This window comes from Scomber japonicus, chromosome 13, assembly GCF_027409825.1.
Source record: "Scomber japonicus isolate fScoJap1 chromosome 13, fScoJap1.pri, whole genome shotgun sequence".
In the NCBI taxonomy this organism is placed as follows: Eukaryota; Metazoa; Chordata; class Actinopteri; order Scombriformes; family Scombridae; genus Scomber; species Scomber japonicus.
In genome coordinates, this window is record NC_070590.1 from 20598683 (window position 1) to 20624281 (window position 25599).

Below are 25599 nucleotides of genomic sequence, written 5' to 3' on the forward strand. Positions count from 1 at the left end.
TCTTCAAAAATCAACATGTTTTATGGCCGTAACATTTTATTCTAACACAATTTTGCAGCAGCAGCCAGATGTTGATGCATCACAGTGGTGGCTGGGTCTCATGGGTTTCCTGAAGCCTTTAAATCAGTATGACAGACTTTGATGGCAGGTAAATACATATTAGAATGATTGTTATAATCATGTTTCACTCTCCCCATTACCATCTCTACACCTTCATCATTGACAGGCACACAAGTCAACACCAATTCACCACTAATAAAAATCTCTGGGACAGCATCTTATTGATTGGGATCTGGTAGCCGGAGGGGCCCCTCGTCATGAAAGCACTGGAGAAGCCCCTACTATGTCAGACAGCAGCAGTACTGGGCTCCCAATGCCCTTGCAATTCGACTGGTGTGGACTTAAGCCATTTTAGTGGACCCCCCACCCGCCCCCCCAAATCCGCCTAATTTAGCAGTGCAATAAAGAGGAGGAGGGATTGATGCGGAGAAAACTACCTTACAGAAAACATGCAGGTAGCGAGTTCCACATAATGATCACTGCTTTATAAATTAATGAAATGATTCAGACCCACAGAGAAAAACCAAGCCACAGCCCAGATAGCATCGACAAACTGCTGTAGTGTGTGAGTGTGTGTGTGTGTGTGTGAGTGTGTGTGTGCACGCGCGCTGTCTCACGTTGTGACAGGGAAGCTTGTTTAATCTAGGTCTAGGACGGTGTAATATTGGATAAAATGGGGGTAAAAATTAACGAGCCAACAACTGCTCCAACACGGTCTATCATTGAGAAGTAGCTCGAGATGAAATAATCAGCCCAGATGTCTGTGATCAATCTGAACAAGGATTCGTCCTACGGATATATATATGTTAAAAAAAACAGAATCATTAGGTTAACTCACCTGCTTTTACAGAAGCTGATACGCGCTCCATCTCGAGATTTCCTCCATACCATGCCCGTCTGTTTCGCAGAAAGACAACGGACCGTGGCTGAAATATCTCCCAGTTTCAGCATCAAACACACAGATCTTCACTCTTATCTCCTGCTTTTGCACGGTCTGCGTGCTTTGCGCATTCACGACGCCAAGGTCAGGAGCGCCAACGGTTTTAATGGAGCGCCCACCATAGAGATCTCTCTACGGCGCCCACTGCCAGCGCGTTACTAGGCAACCACCGGGATACGCCAGTGCATTAAATTCACCCTCTAACAACCGACAAAATCCCAATTTAGAAACCATTAACTAACCACCTTAAACCTCGGACAGCACTCACGTACTCACACGCTTTGTGCACCAGCAAAAAAACCCATGTACGTTTTTTACTAAATAAACAAATGGGTCTATGCAAGAAGCGTACAGGCCTGCGTGGAGAGAAGATGTGCGGGTTGTTCAAAGCGAATACATTATATTTCATTGGCATATAAGCCTTTTAGCAAATTTGTGACAGACATGGCAAAATGGGATATAGGAAGATTAAAGAAAAGCACCAAAAAGAAACTGGAAACTATCCTCCAATATGTTTTCCCTTAGGATGTGTACTATATTTTAAATTAAATGCCTAATAAACCACCTTGTAGCCAAATAAAAAATGAATTCACTAATCAAACCTCATCACTGTGAGAAGTGTTTCTAAAAACAAACAAATTCTGTGCTGAAGAGCCTTGCAAATTAATGACAGCATTGAAACATCAGGCCTGCACTCTTGTTTAATGCCAGATTGGGTAATGCTTAGAGTCTGAACCCATTAAGACACAATAGAAACCTCGTTTACCACTGTTGTGAGGCAAAATGACCACAGGTGGCAGGTAATTAGTGGAAGACAGGGAAGTGAAAGTTACTTCTTTTCATGTTTCATTTTGAAAATCACTGGTGTTTTTGTGTTGTTTCTGGTGCTTCTTGAACTCATCGCCTGCTGGCTGCCATAAATATTGCTTATATGTTTATTTTAAATATTTTAATTTAGAGATTTAAGCTTATTTTGGCTATTCCACCCCAAATGGAATCTGCTTTGACCATACACTAGAAATCCACAAACAGTATGAAATGAAATCCAGACAGTTGCTGACAAAGCAAACATTTTCCCCACATATCGTTTTTTTCCACAATGCCCAGTGGCCATAGCTGTGATCTGGGCATGTTGAGAGCAGAGGGATTGCTTCTACAGTCCTTGGGAGAGATGCTGTCTCTTGATGTCTGTTTAAAGCTGTGTTACCAAAGCAGAGAAAAGGCTTTTTACAGGAGAAAATGGCCTGCATAGATTCCTTCTGATGCTTATGCAGTGCACACTATCTAGTTTATATATCTATTTCTATTTCTATACTGCAGGTCAGATTATATATGAAAATGCAGACTTTCTGAAGAGGATTTTTTTTCTGCATTGGACTTATCATCATTACCCTTGCATGTGAAAAGTCCAACAAGTACATTCTGAAAGGAAGACATTTTAATTAAGGACCCAATTTCCACTTCAGATATGTGCAGTCATGGATAGTTTCTCCACATGAACTCTAAATGTGGGCTGAATCAGCTTGATTGGGAAGAAAGATGAAACAGCTTCCGTGCCCATGATTGTGCTAGAGCATCCGTTATCCTTCAGTGTTTTCTTTGATAATACAAAGATTCACATCAAGGGTTGGTGGGCATTCCAAGCATTGCTGAAGGACACCTCAGCAGGATGAATGCTTACTGCACAGGTGTTTAAACTGGCAAGCAAGCTCTTGTACTCAGAGAACTGTTGCTATGGTGCCTCGGGCATCAAAAGGCATATTCATGTCAGACTTTCAAGCACCATATACTTAATTTCTACATATATTTGCACCTGTGCGTCACAAAACCCAGTTTTTTCAGCCTGGGATCAGCCTATCAAGGCCCCAACCAGCCTGCCCTTGTGAGTCCACATGACCGTAATCCAATATTGTGTTTTTTTAAGCTGAGCCTGACTGGGCCCCATGGTGGTAGGCCTTGGCCACCAGATATTCGCCCACAAGCTCCCCTGCAGGCCTGGCTGGAAGAAGGAGCATCAGTGGGGCAAACTCAACTGTGAACAACTACCAGCATGGCCTATGTGGTCACAAGCACTGAGTGACCAAAAGATTAAGATCGAGGTCACTAGAGGCTGAATTCAGCTGCCTCCATAGGGTATCTCTTCTTACCCTAAGGGTTTTAGACTTATGAAAGGTACTCAGCATAGTCTTCCTTCCTGGGAAGGAACCAGCTTAGGTGGTTTATGCATCTGATAAGCATGACTCCCTGTGGACGTTCATCCAACTGGGAGGAGATCCTGGGGAAGACCCAGAACACAATAAAGGGATTACATACCCCATCTGCCCTGAGAACTCCTCAAGATAACCCATGAGGAGCTGGAAGATGTAACTAGAGAGTTGGACAGCTGTGCTACCTTGCTGCTGTCGTTGCACCCTGATCCCAGATCAATTTGCCATATTAAACCTTTTTGGCAAAAATTCATAAACCTGCTACAGTCTGCTGCCTGGCTTTTAAAAATACTCCTCTCAGCTCAGCTGTCATGTCTGTGTTTCAAGCACTATAGTCGGCGAACATCCACCTTCATTATGTCTTAAGTATCCTCAAGGAGATATAGCATTTTAATTCCGCCCTCTGTCTAATAAGGGTCAGTATTGTCTTTGCTTTCTGGATTCCCAGTGGCCCTTTCCCACCCCTATTTTCCTCTGCTTTGTTCTTCAGGACCTACTGCAGTGTCTGTTGAGTACTGAGACGTTACAACACCAGCATGCCCAAATAATACACTGCACTAATACTGTTCTCCCCAAACAGCAATATCAATACAAAATGGATATGATACAAGATTCAAAGTCTTTCATGCTGTCCTGGCATCTCTCATCTTTCTTGGCAATTTACCCATATTTCTATACATTTTTGTGTTTTGTTGTTAATCCATCTTACTTTTACTTCCTTTCAGTTCATTTACTTGTATGTTATTGTATTGTCAATATAAGGTTGTATTGTTATATTTGATTATTAATGTAAATGAAACAAAATAAAATGTATCTTTGTTCCTTGAATACACCATAAATAGATTACATTAGATTATATGAAACTTTAATGAACCCCAGGGGAAAGTGGGTCATGGTAGCTGTAGAGATATACTGTAGATAGGAAAAGAGCAAACAGAAATGGCTGCTGAAGACACTAGATGAAAACACACGACAGGATATATGAAAAAAATGTGGTGGTTATAGTGAATATTGCACCCTGAATATACAGCTAGTTGTATAATAAGTGATGGAGATAGTCATTAATTTGATGGTGAGCGCAGGTTTTTAGGTTATAGATGCAGTGAATACAAACTGTGTATCACTGCAGACGGAGGATAGTGAGCACACAGAAATCTGTCAAAATATGCAAATGTCTGATGTAAATTATTCATAGGCTGATAATTTTACAGTTGGAGGTAACACATTTATAGATGCGCCTCATGCCAAAAAATGTAGCTACAAAATCAACTTATTAACAAACCATTCAATTCCACATTTATTTGCTACTCTTAGGGGTGTGCTCCCTTTTCTGTGGGAAAAGATACCATATGGAAATAGTTGGTCAGACATCCCTGGGTGTTCCTAAGGTGGGATCCTGAGCAAAGAAGGAAAGGTCTAGTTTATCAATTCATTAGATGCATTTCAGCCGAGCCCCTTTTCCACTCATCGTCACAATGATATATCTATCTGAATGAAAATACCTGATGGAACAACCTTTAAAGGAATAAAGTGGTGCATACCTCATGATTCATTTCACATATAAATACATCTCATGTGAATACTCCTGTGGACCAGAACTGTAATTGCACACACTTAGGGACAGGGAGGCAGAAATAATGATTAATTTTCACATGATGTATGCTGCTATCCCCACTGTGATTCCCCAACCATTATTCATTATCAGTACCTTACAGGTTATAATGCTTTGCTGCACTGAAGTATAACCTGTGATAAGGATCCCCTGAGGAGCTTTAAAGCCCTTGTATCATTTATCTCCTGTCATACAATACTGTATGTCAATCAAACTCACAGCTCCACCTATGTGTAACAAAAAGGTTGGGTATTGGATCCGTCCCAGGTAAACTCTGCACCAATGTAGTCACTTACATTGGGCCAATGCAGGGTTTTCTCTGCGAGACGATAAATGGGGCAGCATGATACAGAAGGAAGTCCACCCTGCAAGACCTGACTCAGGGTAAAAGACAACCAATTTTACTTTTAGGTTCCTTCCACTCTCCCGTGATGCACCGCGCTGTTGTAATTTGTTGTGTATGTATATTAAACTCATAATCATGAATATTAGCCAGGTTGTAGTGACTGCAGCAGACCTTTAACTAATTTAACCCACGTTTATTTTGTTCATAAAAAGTTGGCTAACAAACGTAGCTCAGGCGGAGAGTTTACCATTGTAAACCTGTAACTCGGGCAACGACCATAGGCAACGACGCATTACGTGAGTCGCGGGAGAATAAACGCTACAAGAGCAACACAGCAACCTGAGGACTGTTTGCTTTCGTGTTCACTTTCTGATTTCCAGTGATATGTAAAGGACATGGAAGGACATAACTTTGGAAACGACAGGCTTATCGTACCCACTGACTTCACATCACTGCCGGTGTCAAGTAAGTCGCCTTTTCCCAGCCACATTGTGATGAAGCTGACATTTGCTTGTAAGTGAAAACAAATGTTAGCTAGCCTTCATTGTAGCCTGTGTTCAATTAACACTAATTTAACTGAGCTATTCCGCGTCTTTCTGCTCTGTTGTTAACGGGTTATTATCAAGCAGAATAAGCTGTTTTAAGGGGAGGGAAGTTATCATGTTAATCTTGGTACATTTATTTAAAGTTCATTGTCAAAAGGCTTGGGCTTGCAGAAATATGACAGTAACATTAGTAACGACGCTGGTGTTTGCTTCCGATTCGGGGTTAAGTTAAGGCAAACACAAGAGGCTGATACCCTGTTTTAGCACCTCATACATTTGTGGAAAGCGTCTGCTTTCATAAAGGTGTCACAAATCTGAAAGTGGGTTTACCGCATTTAGGCTTTTGCTACTATGTCTAACAATTTTTCACAAGTGGAAGTGTTGCGAAAACTAAGAACCATAGACTGTATGCTAAGAACCAGCTGCTGATTATCAAAATTTGTTTCCCTTAACTTTCCCCTTAACCCTGAATCGTAAGCTGCGAATTGGAAGCTAATTTCAGCATCATACATTGGTGTATGTCTTGACTGCTTAACGTGTACATACTCATTGACGTAATTTTATGTTATGCAGGGAATATCCAGGATGACCTGGTGCCCCCATCGCATTTTGCATCAAGTGCCCAGCCTGTTGGAGCACACAGAGGCATCCAAGTCTCAGGGCCCCCGCCATCTATCTCCTGGATAAACCCAAGGGTATCATCAGCACAATCAGGGGATCCCAGTTCTGCCAACCCATGGCTGGTCATCACTCAGGCCCGGCAAGAAATACTGGAGCTGAGGAAGGAAAATCAGAGGATGAGGATACTACAAGGAGACAGTGTGAGAGGAAGAACCCCAGTGGATCACCCATCAGACTTTGGGGCAAGGTATCCCACAATATGTTTTATATGGTTAGGTATACCATTATTATGTGTCAGTTGGGTGCCATATTGGAAATGCGTACATATACTGCATATAATACTTCTTCTTTTTCAAACACAGATCTACAGAGAAAAGTGAGAAGTGGTCCAGATTGGAGTCAGAGTGGCGTCTTGAAGCAGAAAAGCACAAGGCTGAAGCTGAAAGGTTGAAGGGGCAGGTGGAGGCCCTGAAGGAGACTGCAGGGAGATTCAGGGAAGAGATGAGAGACAAAGACAGCACCGTGAACAGGTAGAGGATATGCTTATGTAGCAAAGCAGTGGTTTTCTTGTACTGTAGCTGATGATGCTTGGCAATGTAGTCATTTTATTGTTCAGTCTGGTACTCGCTGTGTAACTACATATTTTAGAAATCAGTGATGAATAACCTTAACCTTTGTACAACAGACAGGGCCATGATTTGGAAGCAATGCGTGAGGAGCTTTGTAAGGCAAAGTCTCAACTCGGCCAAGTCAGAGAGGAGCTCACTCGCAGCAGCAGACAGAAGGAGGAAATAAGCTCAGAGGTAGTGTTGTTTACTGACAAAACATTTCATTTTGACATTACTGTTGACTAAGAGCTAGAGAGTTGCTGACATTATATAACATAGTTTGACAGCTTGTAGCCTGATGTTTTTAGTATAGTCTTGTAGTCTTAATCATTTATTTTAAACTGGAAATTTTAATTCAACAACAAATTTGCTTACTTTCATATGTAAGTATTCTTCTGTGTTTCATGTTTCAAGTTGTGTTCAACATCATTTCTGTCTTGCAGCATGAAAGACTAAAGAGAGAGACTGGTGAGGATCTTACAAAGATGAGGAGAGCTGTAGAGAGGAGCAAAGAGGAAACCCGGGAGCTTGTTCTAAAGGCTGAGATGAGCAGGCTACAAGCAGAGGAAGAGGCCAAAAAACATACTCTTAGAATGTCAGAGCAACTGGCGGAAATGGAGAAGCAGCATGAGAGAGAGGTATGTGGCAAAACAGCAAGGGAATTGATACCATCCAACATTTTACACGTTTGTAGAGAAAATGAGAAAACAGTGATTTGAGTGACCTCCATTCAGCTAATGGCCCTGCAGCCCAAGCTCCCTTGCATTAGCGACTGCCCACCCTGCTGAAATGTCCCTGAGCTTTTCTTTGACCCTCTTTAGGAGGGTGAAAGGAAGATTTATACTACAGTGTTACATTATTGTTTGTATCTATCTTAAAATGTCCATCATTTGCCTTGTTTCACTTTCAGGTGCAACAGTTAAATGCTTCCCACTGTGCAGAGTTGGACGCAGCAAGAAAAACAAACTGTGAACTACAGGACAGACTTCAAGCAATGACCTCAGAATTGCTGCAGCTTAGAAGCAGTCTGATGGAGGTATCTACTGAGAGAGACGGACTGAAAGAACATTTAAGGTGCCACATTCAATAAAACTAAATAGACACAAACTTCGATTTCACTTTGTAGTCAGTCTCTGATTTAAAAAACTAAACTTTCTTTATTTTTTTATGTGTATCATATTTCAGACAAATGGGACAAGCTTTTGAGACACAATCGGCAACTCTGCACAGCCTCAGAAATTACATCGGCCAGCTCACCCCTGAGAAAGGAGAGAAGGAACAATTAAATGAAACTGTCGAGGTGGAGACAATATAAACTGTATTGATTGCAATCAGCCTGCTGTAAAGTAATTGCACAGGAAAAAACATTTAAATGTTTTTTTTCAGTATGTTGCTGAAAGAATTGTGGAGGAAATGAGTGATACATTTGCATATTATACTAATTCATTTTATTATGTGTACTTTTTTCATTACAATCTTGCACATTTTTTAGAGGCTGAACAAGGAGAAAGCAGCTCTTCAGATGACAGCAGAGCTTTTGACAGTCAGACTTACCTCCATGAACGAGATACTCGCCCTCCAAGAAGAAAAAATGGTGAAGATGGTAAATGTTGTTGGTTTATTGAGAATTAAAATCAGCAACTACGAATACAGTCAACAGCAGGGATACTTAGAAAACTGTAAGAAAAGCCACAAGTCAAATTAAAAATCTTTAAATAGGTCAATCAAATGTATACAAGCCTTGGCTGAGAGCACACGGTGAGCAGTACCACTGCTGTTTTCAGACTGAGCCACTGCTTTCCTCTGTATATGTCTGTGCCAACCAAGTACTGTAATTACCTATCACAGTGTGCTGTTGGCTTTAGGCTGTAAAGTTTTCAAGGGTGGTCCTATCTCAGAAGTCTGGAAAAATGGTCTAAAGAGATCTGGAGGACATTTATGCCAACCATTTTCCAAAGCAGATCACAGGGTTTTAGATTGATAATGGAAGACAGGACTACAGAGCCCTGCAGGGAGTGATTCAGGTAGCAGAGCACTTCATAAGATGTACTCCATCCCAGTTTTGAGTGTATACAGTTTGACTCTGGTGCTGTGTGTGACAAATATAACCTTTCTCTTAACCTTTGTACTAGATTTTGGTTTCCATTCATGTTATTGTGGAATGAATGCCAACTGCCAACTTGCAGAAACTTGAAAGTTTAGGATTGTTAATTCATCACAGTAAAGTGTATTCTGTATTGGTTTTTTTTGGACGTTACATATTGAAAAATCATTCATCATTTTAAAAAAGTGCATATTTAAATAGACCTCAACAGACCCACTTGTGAAAAATGGATCTGAAGGCCTCCATGTGCTTCACCTCTGGAGAGAGAAAGTCTTCAAGTTATGCGTCCAGCTTCGTTCAAAGGACATTGAACTACGAGGAGAGAAGGATAAACTTCTGTCAAAAGTATGAAAACAGTCTTTTAGTACACCACAGAACAATCAATTCCAACGTGTTTGAAACAGTGTTTGAAGTGGGGTCCTGTATTATGCTGCATTTCAGGTCAGATTCATGCAGCAGCAGTTCCAGCAAGAGCAACACCGGGCAAGTGTGCTCCAACACAGTCTCCATGACAGGATAGCTGAACTGGACCTGGAGAGAGTTGAGAAGGAGGTTAGTAATAGAGCAAGTGATGTGACTGTCTGAAATTTTAATCATGCACAATAAATTTGGGGGAGATTAGAAAATTGATAAATGCTTGCATTTTTACCACAAGAGAGGATGCAGAATATATGAACATTTTGCAAGGTTCCAGTAGCAGATTTGAGGTTGAGGTTTTCAGAACAGCAGCTGGGCATGAAGACCAGCACCACATTATTTGGATGTGTGTTTTTCTTCCCAGTCATTGAAACAGGACATCGCCCAGGCTCACAGGGAAAACTCACAGCTGAAGTCACAGAGTCACAAAACAGAGACTGAACTCAAAACCCTAACAGAAGCAGTGCATAGGTAAAACAAGTTTATTTGAACTCAACAATGAGAGGATTGGATGCTTTAAAAACAAACAAACACTTTCCTTGTCAGTGTTAAAGTTTCACTACAGTTAATGCCATATTCTCATGTGTATCTGCTGTGCCTCACAGGTTCAGTCTGGCATTTGAAAGCAAAGTGGGGGATGTGGACGCAGCTCAAATAAGGCTCAACACTTTTACCCAGAGGCTAACTTTCGCTAAAAGACGAGTTGACACCATCCATGGTGCAGTAAATGGGCTGATAGCAATTCTTTAGTTCAAATTGCATATATCTGATAAATAAAGGATGTCTCAATGTTTTCTGCTTTACAGGTTTGATCATGAGGAGGCAGGCACTGCAGAAAGTTCAGCAGGCCAGTAAACAGACAGAACATGCTGCTGACAGGTATTTGTGAACGTGAATAGTTATTCTGATCTACAGTACCAACAACCCCATCATATCTTAGGCTGTAACCAGCATTGGTGTAAATGCTGCCCATTTACCATGTTGTATTGATCTTGATTTATACAGTGTCCAAATAAAAGCATAGAGCTTATAAAAACATGCAAAAAAGAAAATGACATCTTGTTAACATATCACAATATGTCATTTCTATGCAAAGCCGGTACTTCTTAAGGGGTTATTAGTCTTCTTAGAAATAACACATGATTTGTGGCAGGTTTGTTTTGTTATACACTTAATACTGCATCTCCACCTCTCTGGTTGACTGTCTACACCTTTGTTTGCATTGCTATCTTGTTTATGTTGCCCTGTAGCATCAGAAACCTGCAGACGGAGCTGAGTCTGGTGAGTGAAGAGAGGGACAAGGTAACACAGGAGCTTAAAAGAACCCCGGAGCTCATCGAGAAAGCATTGGCTGATCTGAAAGAACAATGTGAGCATCCTCACAACTCTCAACACCTCATTAAAATTCATGATCTGTTTGCATCCATGTTTTGCTAATGTATGTATCTCAGTTTACCTTTTGGATGTCTCCTCAGATGAGAACAAACTGAGACAGCAGCAGCAAGAGCTGCAGCAGAGCTGTTTGGAGGTCCAGAAGGCTGTGGCTGGCCAAGAGGAGGCCCAGCATAGCCTGCAGCAGACCCAGGCCCAGCTGGACGAGAGCAAGGTCAACCTGGACAAACTCCAATCTGAACTGCTCAGCCAGCAGGAGCACAGCGAGCAGGGTGAGGCAGCAGTAACCTAAAGCTGCACAACTGTTTTTCAGCCTTGGTTTATCCAGGGAGAGCAGACTGAGCACTCATGCTCTTTTTCAGAGGTGTCCTTCATCACAGTCGTCACATATTCACACCTAGGATCAGTTTGCCACTTCAGTCTGCTTGGTAGCTTTACTGGAGCATTTGGGGATTAAATGACATGCTCAAGAGCACCTTGACTGTAGTTGTTCATGGACAGTGTTACTCTGTTTCCCCAATCAGTTTTTCCCAGCTGGTTCAAGGATTCAACCTGACCACCTCTAAATCTTCTAAGCTTTAAACCTGCAATATCTGATTTTTTTTGGCCACTAGCGAGTTTCGTAAACTTGCTGTGAACGCATAACTGACATATCATGACCTTTTTAAATTAATATGGCAAACTTGTTAGCAGGATGTATACACCCAGCAGATGTGGTCCAACATTAGCATTCATTTGGAGTCATGTTTCTGTTCACCTGGCAAATTTAAGCCAGGTGAACTATATATATATATAAATATTCCTCTCCTTTTAGTCTACACAAACTGAGGGAAATATTTGTCTCTTTAGCTAAAAAAAAAAAGAAGCTCTGTTTGGTGCTGAACAGGTAGTGTACATTGGGGTTTTAGAGTTCCTTGGATGGAAACAGCTGCATGTTGTGGTCGAAAGCATTGACATGAGAGAGTGAACCAAAACAGCAAAGTTGCAGCCACAAAGCCAAAACAATGATAAACTACAGATTTGGGAGTTAATTCTTTGTGGATTCATCACTACAAGGGAACGCTTTCACATATAAGTAGTCACCTGATGCATTGTTAATATAAATATATTGATTATAGCCACCTTAATGATGTAGACATGAAATAAAACACTAAAATAAATAAAACACTGTTGGATGTGATTTCTTTGAAATGCATCACTGTATATTTCTCAAAACAAAAACTTTGCTAGTTTTTGCCACCAGCTTTAATTTCTAAAACTAAATAGAATTGATATTTTGTCAGAACTTCTGCTACCTTGCTGTTTGTCAGTATTGTATGCATTACCATGGACACAAAGCAATAATAGATAACTCTGAAATTGATTCAATCAGCTGCTCGTTTGTGGAGGTTTCTCTATCTATGAGAATAAGCTAACAGATTTGATCAAATCCAATTTATCCCCTTAGGTCCATATAAAATTAAAGAGTCATTGTTTCCCTGTGTGAGATTCTGTACTGAGGGAAGATTTATCTGTTATTCCCCTCAGCCCTGCAGGACAGAGTGTCTGAGATTGAAGACTGCTGTGCTGAGAAGCTGAGGCAGATGGAGATTCAAGTCAATACGGCCAGGAAGGAGCACACCAAAGCAGGTAGCGGGATTAACATCGTGCTACCTCAGCCCACAACAGCTTAACATGGGGGCTGAAGTCATATCTGTAAGGCAGACTGTGATCTAATATGATTGGAATTGTTTGCACAGTATATAACAGCATGTCCCTGCGGCTTTTGATATGTCTGTATTGTCTCTTGCAGTTATGACTTTGCGGCAGTTTGAGAGAGAGACGGTGAAGAAACAAAGCCAAATGACCCAGCATTTGCAGAGTGAACACACAAACAGGGACGTCCACTATAAACAACAGAAGGAGACAGAGAGGGACAAAAACCTTCTGCTGGTAACACTATTTAAAGCAAAAGTCAGTTGTGGAATATTTTGTTTCTGTCTTCATTGCTGTTGATGACCTCCTTTGACCTGAATTTCTTCCAGGCAACTGAAAGAGGGCTCATGAGTGAGTTTACAAGAGCTTGCACACCAGCTGTACAAAACTCTACTGCTCCCTGGGAACAACGAGAAAAACCGATTGCAGAAGCAATAACCCAACTACCTGCAGACAGTAAGTAGTTTCCTGTTCCTGTTCCTGTCCTGTCTTAACAGTTACACAGATATGATTGATCTGACCAATGATCTGTCTGTATCCTGTCAGTGAGACTCTTTTCCGTTTTGGAGGAGCTCCACACTCTCAGTGCTGCAGTGGTGAACAGCTCTGAGGACTCTGCAGAAGAGGAGGGGCAGCATGACAGCATGGGACCATCCACGGCTGATACCTGGAGCCAGTGAACACACATTTAATTTGTATGACAGGTGGGCAGTTTTGATGCTTTGGGAGACAAAAAAATGCAGTTACTGGAGACAAACGGGAAAACATGGATATCACATTGTTACTGGGTGTACAACAAGAACAAAAGCTGCGATAACTAAATGTAACAAAAATATAAATCGAGTTTATACATTTATTTTAATATATCTTCTGCATCTATGATGATGATTTTTGTCGTGAAGATATATCCAAAAACTACAGATAAAATAACAGGATTATAAATAACTTGTCAATGGAAAAACACTGGACACATGGTGACAACCTCATTAAATGTAAATATTTAACTAGACTTGTCAGTTTCATTGAGCTTTTTATTCATTGGCATAGAGAAGCTACGCAGACACAAATACAGCTGACATAGTTCTCGTTTAAAAGTTCATGTGATGATCCAAGTGGGGTTTTTTTATTATGCAGAGACTGGAGCCATGTCTTATTTTCATTGTGACTTAATAAAGTATTTTTGTGTTGTAAGTTCTATGGTGTCATACAACATGTTTTTAATAATATTTTGGGAAATGGTGCTGAAGGTCATAATTTGATCATGGCATCACTTCAGCTCACAGCTAATGGTCAGTAGTAAGGTCAAAACTCATTTAAACATTAAAGCAAGTTTTTAAATAAGTTAGAAATTAATTCAGATTTTTGCATTTAAATATAAAATATACAAGATCTTTTCAGGGGTGTAGAGTTGCTGCAAATGTTCAGTTTGCGAATGTTTTAGGTTTTTTTTGAAGACCTATATGATTTCATTTTGAAAAAGATCAATATTTTCAATTCGAAGTTCCTCTATAGAGGTCAATTTTAAATTGGCTTTGCAATCATAGGATGGATGCTGATAAACATTATGATGAGCCATATAATTGGGCTATTTGTCATGTTGTCATGAGAGCTACTAAATTTTTGCAATAGTTCAAAAGTTGCAAGCCTCTAGGTAAAAGCATCTCATTGAGAACTGACGGAGTGAAAATACTAATAAAGTTGAGACTTTCTTACTCCATTTTCTAAGAGCATCAAATATCATTTGCAGGGACACACTGGTTACTGGCGAGGTGATTCATCTTGCAGAGCAGAAAACAAACGATCAAATTAAATTTTTTAAAAGAATATTATTGGATTTCAGTTGTACACTCCTGCTTATTTATGGTGCCTCAGAGTCTGCAGAACAACACAAAGTATGAGAACATTTGAATTTGTTTTTGTATCAAAGGATTAATATAAAAAACAACTAGTGTAACTTACACAGTGAAGTAAATATGTATATTGTTAAAACTTACGTTGTGATGAATAATTTTAAAGGAACATGCCACCAATTTAATATTCCATCTTCAACCGTCGGCCTTTTCATGTGCTGTACTTTGGATCTTATCATATATTAACATCATACATTAATATCCGAAGCAGCTTTATATCAATGTCTTTGTAATATTAATAACTGTGAGTCATGATAGCAAATGTACAATTGGGCCCACTTGAGCCTAACACAAAAAGGCAGCTGAAAGCAAATGTCTCTCATGCAGTTAAAGTCCAGCAGAGGGCAGTGTTGTCAAAGCTTAGAACAGCACAGACAGTGATGTCCACCATTATTATAAGCTAACCTCTGTGATGTGCAGTTTCCTCATAATAATATAATGATTAGATAATAAAGAACAATTATATATAAAGAACAAGTTATACAAGTGTTTTTTGCTTGCAGCTTCAAGTTGGGCAGTGAGTGTAGGAGGATTCTTGTAATGAAAAACAATCAACCAACTATAAGCACTTCATTTTTTAAAATCAATTGTAAAGGAAACATTTCATGCTTCCTGTGCTGTGCTGTGTTGTGTTTCTGCACCAATGGCAAATTAAAACCTTTTAAACAACATGACAACAAGATTCTGGTGATAAACTTTCAACCTGATGCGAAATTGTTCTGTTCCATGAGCATGACAAAAACGGATGTTACTATATACAACCTGAAAAAATGAATTTTATACATCTTTATTGCCTCAGCAGTGTGTGTGTAGCACAGCAGCCAGACAACACTGTGTTAAACTTGTGAATAATTTAGTAGAGCATTGATCTGCAGATAAGACATGAAATAAACGAGGTAATAAAAAAAAAAACAATCAATAAGCTCCTAGTGGGTTTTTATTAACAATTCAGAATTAATGGCATGTAAATAAGTGTCCCAAACAAACAAGTGCCAGCCAAATGTGTGTTTTTTGTTTTTTTCAATGTGTCTGTCTCCCTATCGTGTTGTGTGCATGTATGTATGAACTGTCCTCCCTGTGGTTCTGACGCTGATACTGTGCTGTCAGAGTGAAGCGTGTCAAACCACAACATCTGCTGTCATCGGCCCCGCCTGTCATCAAGCGTCTGCATCAAGCCTCAGTAAAAACACTCTGGTGTAAACAAAATGCCCCAAACTGCAGGTTCTTGCTACTGTTTGGATGTTGCGGAAATAATTTTGCCCTTTCAATGAACTGTAATAATGTATTATTTATTAAATTGTTATTAATAGCCTTATTAGTGCTATAGCCTGGGTCAAATATGTATGACAATGCAAACATAGAAACCAATTCCTTCAAATACTTTGAGATTAGAAACATAGCTGTGTATTATGCACCACATTGACAAATGTCCGCTAATGGACAGGTGTAAAACATCTCCATGGTTCAGATAACCAGCTTGATTTATTTGATGAGATATTCAATGCAGACATAAAAGGCAGCACACACTGATGTTTATTTTCCTTCTTTGCTGTCAGGTTTTCTATCTTTGCTCCTCACACAGCAGACACAAGTCTTCTGCACTGCCAACTGACCACCAGACTCAAACCTCACACGTCTGAAGTGTTGTGCAAATCCTCCGCCTGCAATACATTCTGTCACACTTTGTCAAATGTCCCCAAAGTCAGGTCCTCTTGGGGCTAGTCCTCATTCAAGTTTGCTGCAGCCAGTGACTGGAATACGCTACAAAAATCCTTAAAATTGGTCAGTTTTTACCAGCTATTTTCTCTCAAGGACATTATAGCTGTCTCTAAAGCATTATTAAAACCATGAAGTTTTTAATATCCCAGTAGTTTCCTTTGCTATTAGCTGTCTAGAGTATTTAATAATCTATAAAATGCTTGATTAGAGGATTAGAAACTACAAATACCATCATATTCTCAGTTGTCGGATGAAGATAGAACTTTTGGAAATTCATTTTAAACTTTTTTCAAACAAATTTGTCTAATACATTCATGTGGTCTTGTCCATATCTTTGCAAAGTCCTCGCAGGCTGGAGGTCAGAGCAAAGTTGGAGCTGCATGTGATGTTGATGTGATCCAGTAAGTCAGGGGTGTCAACCACCAGTGCGGCATGCTGCATCAGAGCATGGCGGATGGTTGTGCACTGCTGTGGCAGGCCATGCTACAGGCTAAAACAGCAGCCACGGAGGAGCAGTGCGAGGACAGGCAGCCAAGTAACCCTATTTATAGATGCATGCAATGTGGGGCATTGTTTGAGGGGGTTGAAGTGGACTGAACTGTCCAATCTTCAAACTACAGAAATGCTTTATGCTGTTTTCCTGCAGTGGGCTTCAATGAGGCAGAAATCTGGTTAACTTCTTTTAGTGTGTGTTTTGCAGTAGGCTAAGCTGCAGGCTTGACCTCTGAACCTTGTCAAAAATACATGATAAAAGCCCATTTGTATACAGAGTTTTGTTCATCTATCATAGAAAAAAACTGATATAAAATTGTATATTATGTTTGTACCCTTAATACATTATAATATACAGGACCCAATGTGTTTCCACACACACAATTCAGTTTATTTTAACATTTCATATCAATAAAAAGTGCTTGAAGCCAAACCTCTTTTACAGAAAACTGATGAAGTCATATTGATAAAATAGCTGACATATGTCGTCATCCACGCATGGTGAAGTTTCCACCTGTGCCAATCAGTCATCTCCTTTGTAATTGACGTTCTCCTTTGGGATGATCAGTGTCATTTGCAACACAGTGGTGAGATGTTGGTGGTGTTTACAAGACGCATGAATGAATGAACAAATGTTGCAACTGATGCTGCTAACCTTTTGTTATTGATACAATGCAATGAACGACAGTCTCCATACACAACTGTTTAAACTGCTCTAAAAATACAAAATTAAAGGTCACATTAGAGGTGGAATCGCTTTTCTAATATTATGATTCATCACTCTTATGGAAGTAGGCATAGTTATGAGCATGTCACTAATTATCTGTGTAACACCTGCACAGTGACGCCAATCCACCAGTTCTCGTAAAAGTTCTTATAATGGCCTTAAATTCTCTTGTACATATATAATGAAAAGAGTGAAACTAGTGTAAATATAAAATGCATTTTCCAACCAGGATCATATTTTACCCCTAACTCATCAGACATGAGTATCTTAATATCTCCATTAGTGTCACAGAAGTCTCCTGTTCACCATTTTGGTTTTGGTTTTACCATCAGAGGTCCTGTTTATTTGCATCAATGTGAAACACTAAACAATGTTTTGGCACTAAACATTCAAACAGTGCTTGTGCTGTTAGATGTGATTGCAAGCAGTTTAGACCACCATCAAATTCTCACTTGCCCAACTAGCATAAGCACGAGTGTGAAAACTGCAGCAGTGAAAATTTCAATTATCACATTAAATATCCTGCCGAGCGTGTGGGCTAAAGTTTGCTCCGTAGTTTTAGAGGTAGTGGGAATGAGAACAGCAATGAGAAATCTAACGTTAGATCCCTCCTTTAAAACATCTGCTGTTGAGATCTCATCAGGCAGAAAAGGAGACAAGCAACTGTTTGAGAAAACAGCACAACGATAATTAAAATTGCCAGCCTAATTTGTTTTGTTCAGTAAGCGCTTTGCCTGTGGGATATTCAGTTAAAGACGAGGGAATGTTTAATCAAATTTCCATTAATATTCATCCATGCTGCTGCACCTTAGCTCCCTCTGGTTACCAACATGCTGTTCAAATATCACTTCCTAATTACCAGATTTTGAGACTTTGATTTCATAATTTTCTCCATTTGTGAGCAATCTGTTTTGCAAAATATCATTTTTGATTCAGTTGCTGCTTTTTCTTTTCACGGACACTTATTTGAGAAGATTGCAATGTGACAGTTAAATTACTCTGTATAATAGTGGACAAGTGGACTTTTCACCCCAACCAGTAGAGTAGACTATTTTCAATAATTTATTATCACAGTTTTCCATCATGAACCCTGCCATCTGCAAACAGTAAATACTTTTCATGTTTTTGACTTGAAGAAATGAGCCTAATGATTATAGATCACTGTGATCCAGTCCTCTACATAAAATCATTGCCTTGAGCTTCCCTTATTCCAACAGATACGCTAATAATGAAGCAGTATTAACCTAAAGTCATTTTACAAACACTGTACCTGACAGGCATCTTAATGAGATAATCTAATTGCACACATTAGGGCTTTCCACTCTGAGACTCTCTATGGTATGGCAGCTTTTCACTCAATCCAGAGCAGCTGCTGTTGTATTTGTAGTAAGAAGCTGAATCATGCTTGGAGACCCCCTCACATACGTCATAGCGAGTAACAAGAAACTGCATGTAATAAGAAGCTGCAGCAGGGTCTTTTAGGGCTTAAAGCATAAACGTTACCATGGTATGATCTTGCAGCAATAATTGTAAATAATTCAAATATGTGCAACATGAGCTGTTACTGCAGTTTAGATGCTTTCAGTGTGTTGCTGTTGTAGAGTTTGGGGATTTTTTATCCCATTCTTTATCGCAGATTTGCTCAAGCATAGTGAAGATGGATAGGGAGCGACTGCAATCAGCCACAGTATCTTTACGTCATCTCACCCAGGCTTTTAGTCAAAGTCATATCCAGGCTTTAGCAGGGTTATTCAAGGATTTCCTCGTTACTGCTCATGCCTTTGTCACATCCTGTTTAGATTATTGTGATGCACGTTCTACTTGTGTAACACAGTCATCCTTAAATCATCTTCACTTAGTTTGAAATTCTGCTGCCAGGCTCCAAAGCAAGGTCTCCTTAATTACTAAGACTTATATTTGTACTGTTTAAGCCTCTTAACGCTGCCTATCAATACATTTAGAATTGATTTTGAAATCCTTTTAATGACCTATAAACCCTTCTATGGAAGAGCTCCGACATGTATTCCTCTTAATATACTGTATATATATTTTTACAGATTCACAGTTTGAATTTAGGTTTTAATGCCTAATAAAACAGCAAAGTTAAATTCATTTGGATTATACACTTACACTATGAAGGCACATACACATCATTTACTGTATTTAAATTGCCACTGCATTACCATGCAGTAGTACACATGACTTGGTAATAAGCTTTTACTGCTAGGTGGCATATACTGTACACACTTGAGTCTCCTCATTAGGTCCATAAACAGTGATCAACACTGTGTGTCCAGTATTTAGTAAATTATGCTGCCTGTGCAAATACTGTCAAGACTGGGCCAAAATGTGTTCCAGTCACTAAATCAACACTACACAGTTTGCAGCTAGATTAAAAATCACAATTTTGAACCAAATGAATGATCAACACACAGATAAGCGTCAGTGCTCTGAATCTTTTCTTGGGGCTGATGAATCCATTAAGTGTGTTTCCCAAAAAGATGCCTGTCTATATCGATGGCGTTGCTTTTACAGTATTTTATTTATAGGAGTTTAGGCGCATATAGCAATTCTTAAATATGAAGTGATACCTATTAGTAATAGTGATTTAAGTCATCTTGTCTTCCTCTGATCAAAATAGCACAATAAATAAATAATGCAAAAATGAATATTGTAAGCTGCATGTTCATGATGTAAAATACATAAAAACGACCTCAAATGAACACACTGTGAACACATTAACACATGTTTTAAACAGCCAGTTGAGTCATTACTCATAAATTGTAAACTAATACAAATCCAATACTTCAATAGATCAATAAGCTGCATGTTACATGAAGCTATAGCAGATACTTATCTGACATGTGACCCTGTCCTGCTTGTGACAGCTTAAAAAAGTGACGCCTACTTACATTTTTACATTTTCCATTAGATATAATAATTTGTAGTGTATTTATTTGTGCTTTTTCTACTATTCAGTGTGGGAAAGATGTGATTAGTCAGAGATGTCAGATAAAACCGGTGTTGCTGTAGGATGCATCTGAACTTTGGTTTTGTCCACACTGCTGCCCCAACTGAAACATGACAACCTCTGTTTTAAACCCTGATATAAACTCTCGTGCTGACGAACTCACTGGCTCAGTATACTTGACATTATCACTCCATTTGGTTTCTTTTCGCTTTGCAATTCTTGAGTGATATTTTCCTGTTTAGAAATACCTACATCTCGGTCTAACAGCATCACATCTGCCTCCAGATAACCTGCAGAAGGAAAAAACATATCATCAAGTGAAGTTTGAATGGTCAAGATCAAACAGTCTCTAAGTAAAGAGCAATAAAATGACAGCCTGTACTGTAAGATGTAGCATGTTTGAGAGGCTCAGAGCACTTAGCTGAAACTCTATGCTGAACCATAAATACAGTCATTTTACATGTAGCCTTAGGATGCTGAGACATGAGAGGTTTTATCGTGGAGTTTTATAGCACTCAGCGTGCTCTTTTTTATCTCCTGACCTTCCTGGGGAGCTTCAGACCACTTATTGCAGCCCCGGCCTTGGGTACCATAACGCAAAGTACAATATCATAATTTCATCTCAAGAATTTTACAGGTATTATTACTTTTATCGTTTAGTTACACATAAAACCTCTCGGGAGCCATTTTTTAAATACACAGTCTTTGTGATTTTGTTTTTTGGCACGTGTATGATGGTATCAATTATTCCTGCAGAAACTTTACACTTGGTATGATTATTAATACTAGTTAATCCACTGCATAGTATTCCCTTAGGCTTTTTTCTCTGTGTATGATGTTGGCTTATAGCAAGTTGTGCAGTCTGATTCTGTTGAGCATCCAGTAGTGCAACATGTTATTACAATTTATTAGATTTTATTTGCTACGTCTTGATCCCTGACCAGGAATAAATAATGGCACTAGATGCACAGTGCACTGTTTTTGTTTGAAGACATTGTTTACAGCTGGATTTCTCATCTTTAATTATCCGGTGCCAACCCTCATTTACGTTATCTGCCCAAGGAAAATGAGGCTGTACGTGCATCAAAGCACTTCTGCTGTGCACTTTTCCATTCTCCCAGCAGGCTTTGGCACTAATGTCATCTTAAATGTGAAACCCAGGCCCACAAAATGGCTGCAAAGTTCCAAATCCAATTTCACAGGTTCCAGCTCTGAGTAATGGTGATTAAAACAGAGATTGGGACAAAATAAAAGAAGAGAAGAGACAACTATCTAAGCATTTATTATACCAATGAATGGACTACTACACAAAAGGAGTAAAACTGTATACTTCAGAAATTATGCAAATTTCAAGCCAAAATCACATATTTCTTTGCTCACATTGATGGCAAAGCAAATGCTCACACTGACATTTAAAGAATGATTATAACTGAGTAAAATTCAGTTGTCTTTTTGATGACTTAATTACTGCAGATGGCTGATGTGTCTGATTGTAACTGTGTGCTGTCCGTTAACAGTACTATGTGTAACAGTGGGTATGCCTGTATTTAGGCCACTCCACTCCCTCAGGCTTACAACTTGTGTGCATAATTCTGTGGGTTATAACAAGCAATTGCTATATATAAAACAAGGTTATGTTCAGAGACTTTGACAGATTGGTATTGGAAAAGTGATCGAACACAAAGGTTCTGTGAGACCTTCAGTTGGTTTTATGCTTTCACATTATTCCATTTTATAACCAACCTATATTCACTTGAAACAATGCAGTTTATCTCATTAAGTAGCAGGAGTTCATCATCACATTTCCCATGCGAGCTCTTTGAAGCAATGTCAAAAAAAACCTCCACTGTGCAAACTACACATTCATTGCACCCACTTGATAAATGCCATTTTTTACTTAAACTTCACAGGAAGTTCTGGAAAGACTTGCTGACATTTACACTCACCTGAATTGCACTAAAGAGGCTGAAAGTGAGAAAATCCTTGAACAGATCTAATTTGCTGACGGTGGAAAAATGGAAAGCGTGCCCAAGGTGTCCTGAACAGGCAGTGCACCGATAACCTAAAAGCTCTACTAAAGACACCAACATTGAAATGCTGTCTGATATTTGCTCAGGAACTTCTCACCGAGGGTAAACTGTGTTATCCTGAATGTCGCCGTCCTCTGTGAAACCAGATAATCGGTGTGGGGTTGGAACAGATCACACAGGCATGAGTTTTACCATCAAACCGGACCACTAAGAAGACAGAAAGGTGTGATAAAGATGGCAACATAAACTTAACTCTTAACACGATTAGAGATATGTTTCCGTCTCACTGCACTTCCTGCACAGAGGCTTATCCCTGCTGAGAAATGTGTTTCACATGTGTTATCTGGTTCAACAGCATGGAGATTTTAGTCAAGTGTAGTGTATTATAGGCTGTACGTTGGCCTATACTTTTGTTGATTTACTCACAAATGTATGTTTTGCAAGAATTTAATTTGAACAAGTTGATGAGGCTGAAGCTAATGGGATCCTTCTATTCATGTGGCAGGCAACTCATATCTACAAATGACATACTAACAGCGTCTGCGGAAAGGTCATACCTTACAGACAATATTTTTGCTCATGAAATTCAACTTAATTATAGAGCAGTTGTTCTACTGTGTCATTGTGAAAAATTAGAGTTGTACGGAAAACATTAAATCACACCCAGATCAATAAGCACAGACTCTGTAGCTTGTTCTGCTGTGTTGATTTTGCAGCAGCTAAATAGGAAGCTGAAATGATTTCTACCATTCCAGCATGCATATACTACATATACACACACATATGCCCCTGTTCCAACACATCACACTCTGTGAGTATAATTGAAATTGTATTGCTCAGCTAATCTAATGGAATGTAAGAGTAAGCAATACTGGGTGAATAAAGCGTTCTTACTTTAATGGCTTGAAATAGATAAATGATTAAAAAGAATTAACTTCAGGCAGAAGAGTGGCCATCCCTAAAAAAATTGAGTCCAGTGACTGCATTTCAATAGATTTAAAACACATTCTTGTACGGGACTACAGTGCAGAATGTGATTTAAATTATCATGCTATAATTAAAAAAAAATGTGTCATGAAAGAAAATGATTACATTTATCTATGCTGGAGGTGTGATTTGGTAAAACCTGATAGGCTGCGATTAGCACAGGCTGCTCACATTACATGCTGTTGATTTGGATGAGAGTAAATAGAGCTGCATTAATTTAAATGAGAAGCAATTAAAAAAAGTTAAATCAAGTTTTGGGGAGTTTAACCCAAATCAAGTAGAGCTGTTTTTGTAGAAATGTATCCAGCTCTTGATAACTGGAGCATGTTTGAGATTAGCTGCAGGTTCATTCATTAAATTAAAGGCGTGAGTGAGATTACCTAGCAACCAATATGTTACAGAAAGTGTTAGAAGTGACTGCATGCTGTGCTGCTGGTGCTGTGGTTTTGTGCATGCTTCTCGTTCCTGTTATGTCTTATTCCCATGCAGATCGAACCTCCTTTGTTATGTGGGTGGTGTAATAATTAGGTGTGACCATGTTAAACCACAAACAAGCCGAGTCTTAATAACCAAAAAAACGGTCTGCACAGATACATCGATGTCTCTCTGCTGTCTGTCTGTCTGTCTGAGATACAGCCAGTTTTTTAAGACAATCAGCTAATAGTGTGGCAGCTGCTAATGATGATAACTTCTGGCATCTCATCATATTTTGTATTTTACGAGTCAGGGTCCTGCTGGCTAATGTGACACTTTTTTAGACTGACAACCATATGGCATAGTGCCTGGATGCATTTAACGATGCAAATAGTGACACTCTTATATTGTGAACACAGCGAGGTGCAACCAGTGTGAGCTTCACTGGGAGTCCATCATATGTTGTTTCAAGCTGCAACTAATTTATCGATCAAGCTGTCATCTTTTCCATGAATTGATGAATCGTTTGATTACAAGGTGACGTCCTCAAAATATCTAGTTTTGTCCTGGCCAGTAGTGAACTGTTCCAAGATATTCCATTTTCCATCAGTGAAGTCTGAAGAAACCAGAAAATATACATTTTTATGATATTATATGGATGTTGGAGGCTGGAAACAGAATTTGGGCATTTAAAAATGATTAAAAAACATTAATTGATTATCAAAATAGTTAGTTGAATTATTATCTGTCTATCGACTTATTGATGAATCAACTAATCATTGCAGCTCTATATACATGGCATGCAAGCTGATCATTGAATTTTAGCCTACATAAGGAACAAAAGAACACTTTGCACACCTATCTCATGAGACAGGTGTGTAGGAGAGGGACGAATGGATCAAAAGTTGCAAATAAACTCCTGCACACTAACTTGTAATGATGCAGGAGTTTGCAACTTTTGAGCATATATAAGGAAGCCAGAAACAGCTTCAGACACCATCATAATGAAAGCACAATAGCAGAAAAAGGAGCATGTGCACTTTTTGTTCCATCAATAGTCTGGATTAAGTTTTACATCAGTAGTCTGAATTAACATGTATGTCTTTCACCAATTGGCACGTTGGTCTGAATATGAACCAATTGTCAGTGATGAATTCAATACATATTGCACATAGTTTGAGAAATTTGCGGCAGTGAAATCATAAAAAAACATTTTATGCTATTGCCTGGATTCCCTGGGCCCAGGCACACCACCACAGTATGACAGCCATTACATTCACTCCATGCTCCAACTCCCTGCACTGACTGTTGATGTTAAAACAAAACAAACAAAAATGAATGTAAATTCAAATGACTACTACAAGTAAGTCAATTAGGATTCTAATGTATAGCATTAGTTAGGCCACTTGGCAAGCAGTGATTAAACAGTGATAAATCTTCTACAGTCTCTGCACTCAAAACACCTGCAGGGGACAGACTAAGTTATGCTGCCAGTGTGCAGACTAATGCTGCATGAGTGCTCCTACATATCTGAACACAGCAGAAGGGCAGACTAGATGTGTTGGAGAAGATAGATAGATAGATAGAAAGATAGATAGATAGATAGATAGATAGATAGATAGATAGATAGATAGATAGATACGTTCATGGTTTATATACATACAAACACACAAGTCAGCAGTGTACTGTTGGTTCATACTGATTACATGCTGGTGTGTGCTTCTCTGCCTTTGCACCACACACACACCAAACCCAGCTGAGGCTGCACCGCCTCACACACCAACTCTGCAGTGACGTGAGGA

At 39.3% G+C, this 25599-nt stretch overlaps 2 protein-coding genes across 2 annotated transcripts in view; both read left to right on the top strand.

Annotated features, from left to right (window-relative positions):
• Nucleotides 1-5500: 5500 nt before the first annotated feature.
• Nucleotides 5501-13684, top strand: cchcr1 (coiled-coil alpha-helical rod protein 1). Its single transcript, XM_053331807.1, has 19 exons — nt 5501-5630; nt 6284-6578; nt 6694-6861; nt 7017-7134; nt 7383-7577; nt 7850-8013; nt 8125-8239; nt 8432-8542; nt 9245-9388; nt 9485-9595; nt 9825-9931; nt 10066-10178; nt 10267-10339; nt 10711-10829; nt 10936-11124; nt 12380-12481; nt 12645-12784; nt 12877-13003; nt 13094-13684. The coding sequence occupies exons 1-19, from the start codon at nt 5561-5563 to the stop codon at nt 13225-13227; spliced, it is 2595 nt and encodes an 864-aa protein (XP_053187782.1). The 5' UTR covers nt 5501-5560; the 3' UTR covers nt 13228-13684.
• Nucleotides 13685-20694: 7010 nt separating this feature from the next.
• Nucleotides 20695-25599, top strand: part of gria3a (glutamate receptor, ionotropic, AMPA 3a) — a 72648-nt gene continuing 67743 nt past the window's right edge. The window contains exon 1 of the mRNA XM_053332354.1: nt 20695-20719. Coding sequence (XP_053188329.1) covers nt 20695-20719 — 25 coding nt within the window. The remainder of the gene's footprint in view (nt 20720-25599) is intronic.

Bases quoted from the DNA above. Each gene is read 5' to 3' on its own strand.
- cchcr1 (XM_053331807.1), top strand. From the start codon at position 5,561: ATGGAAGGACATAACTTTGGAAACGACAGGCTTATCGTACCCACTGAC. The intron at 8,014-8,124 runs GTGCCACATTCA...ATCATATTTCAG, and splicing joins GGACTGAAAGAACATTTAAG to ACAAATGGGACAAGCTTTTG. The intron at 10,340-10,710 runs GTATTTGTGAAC...GTTGCCCTGTAG, and splicing joins ACAGAACATGCTGCTGACAG to CATCAGAAACCTGCAGACGG.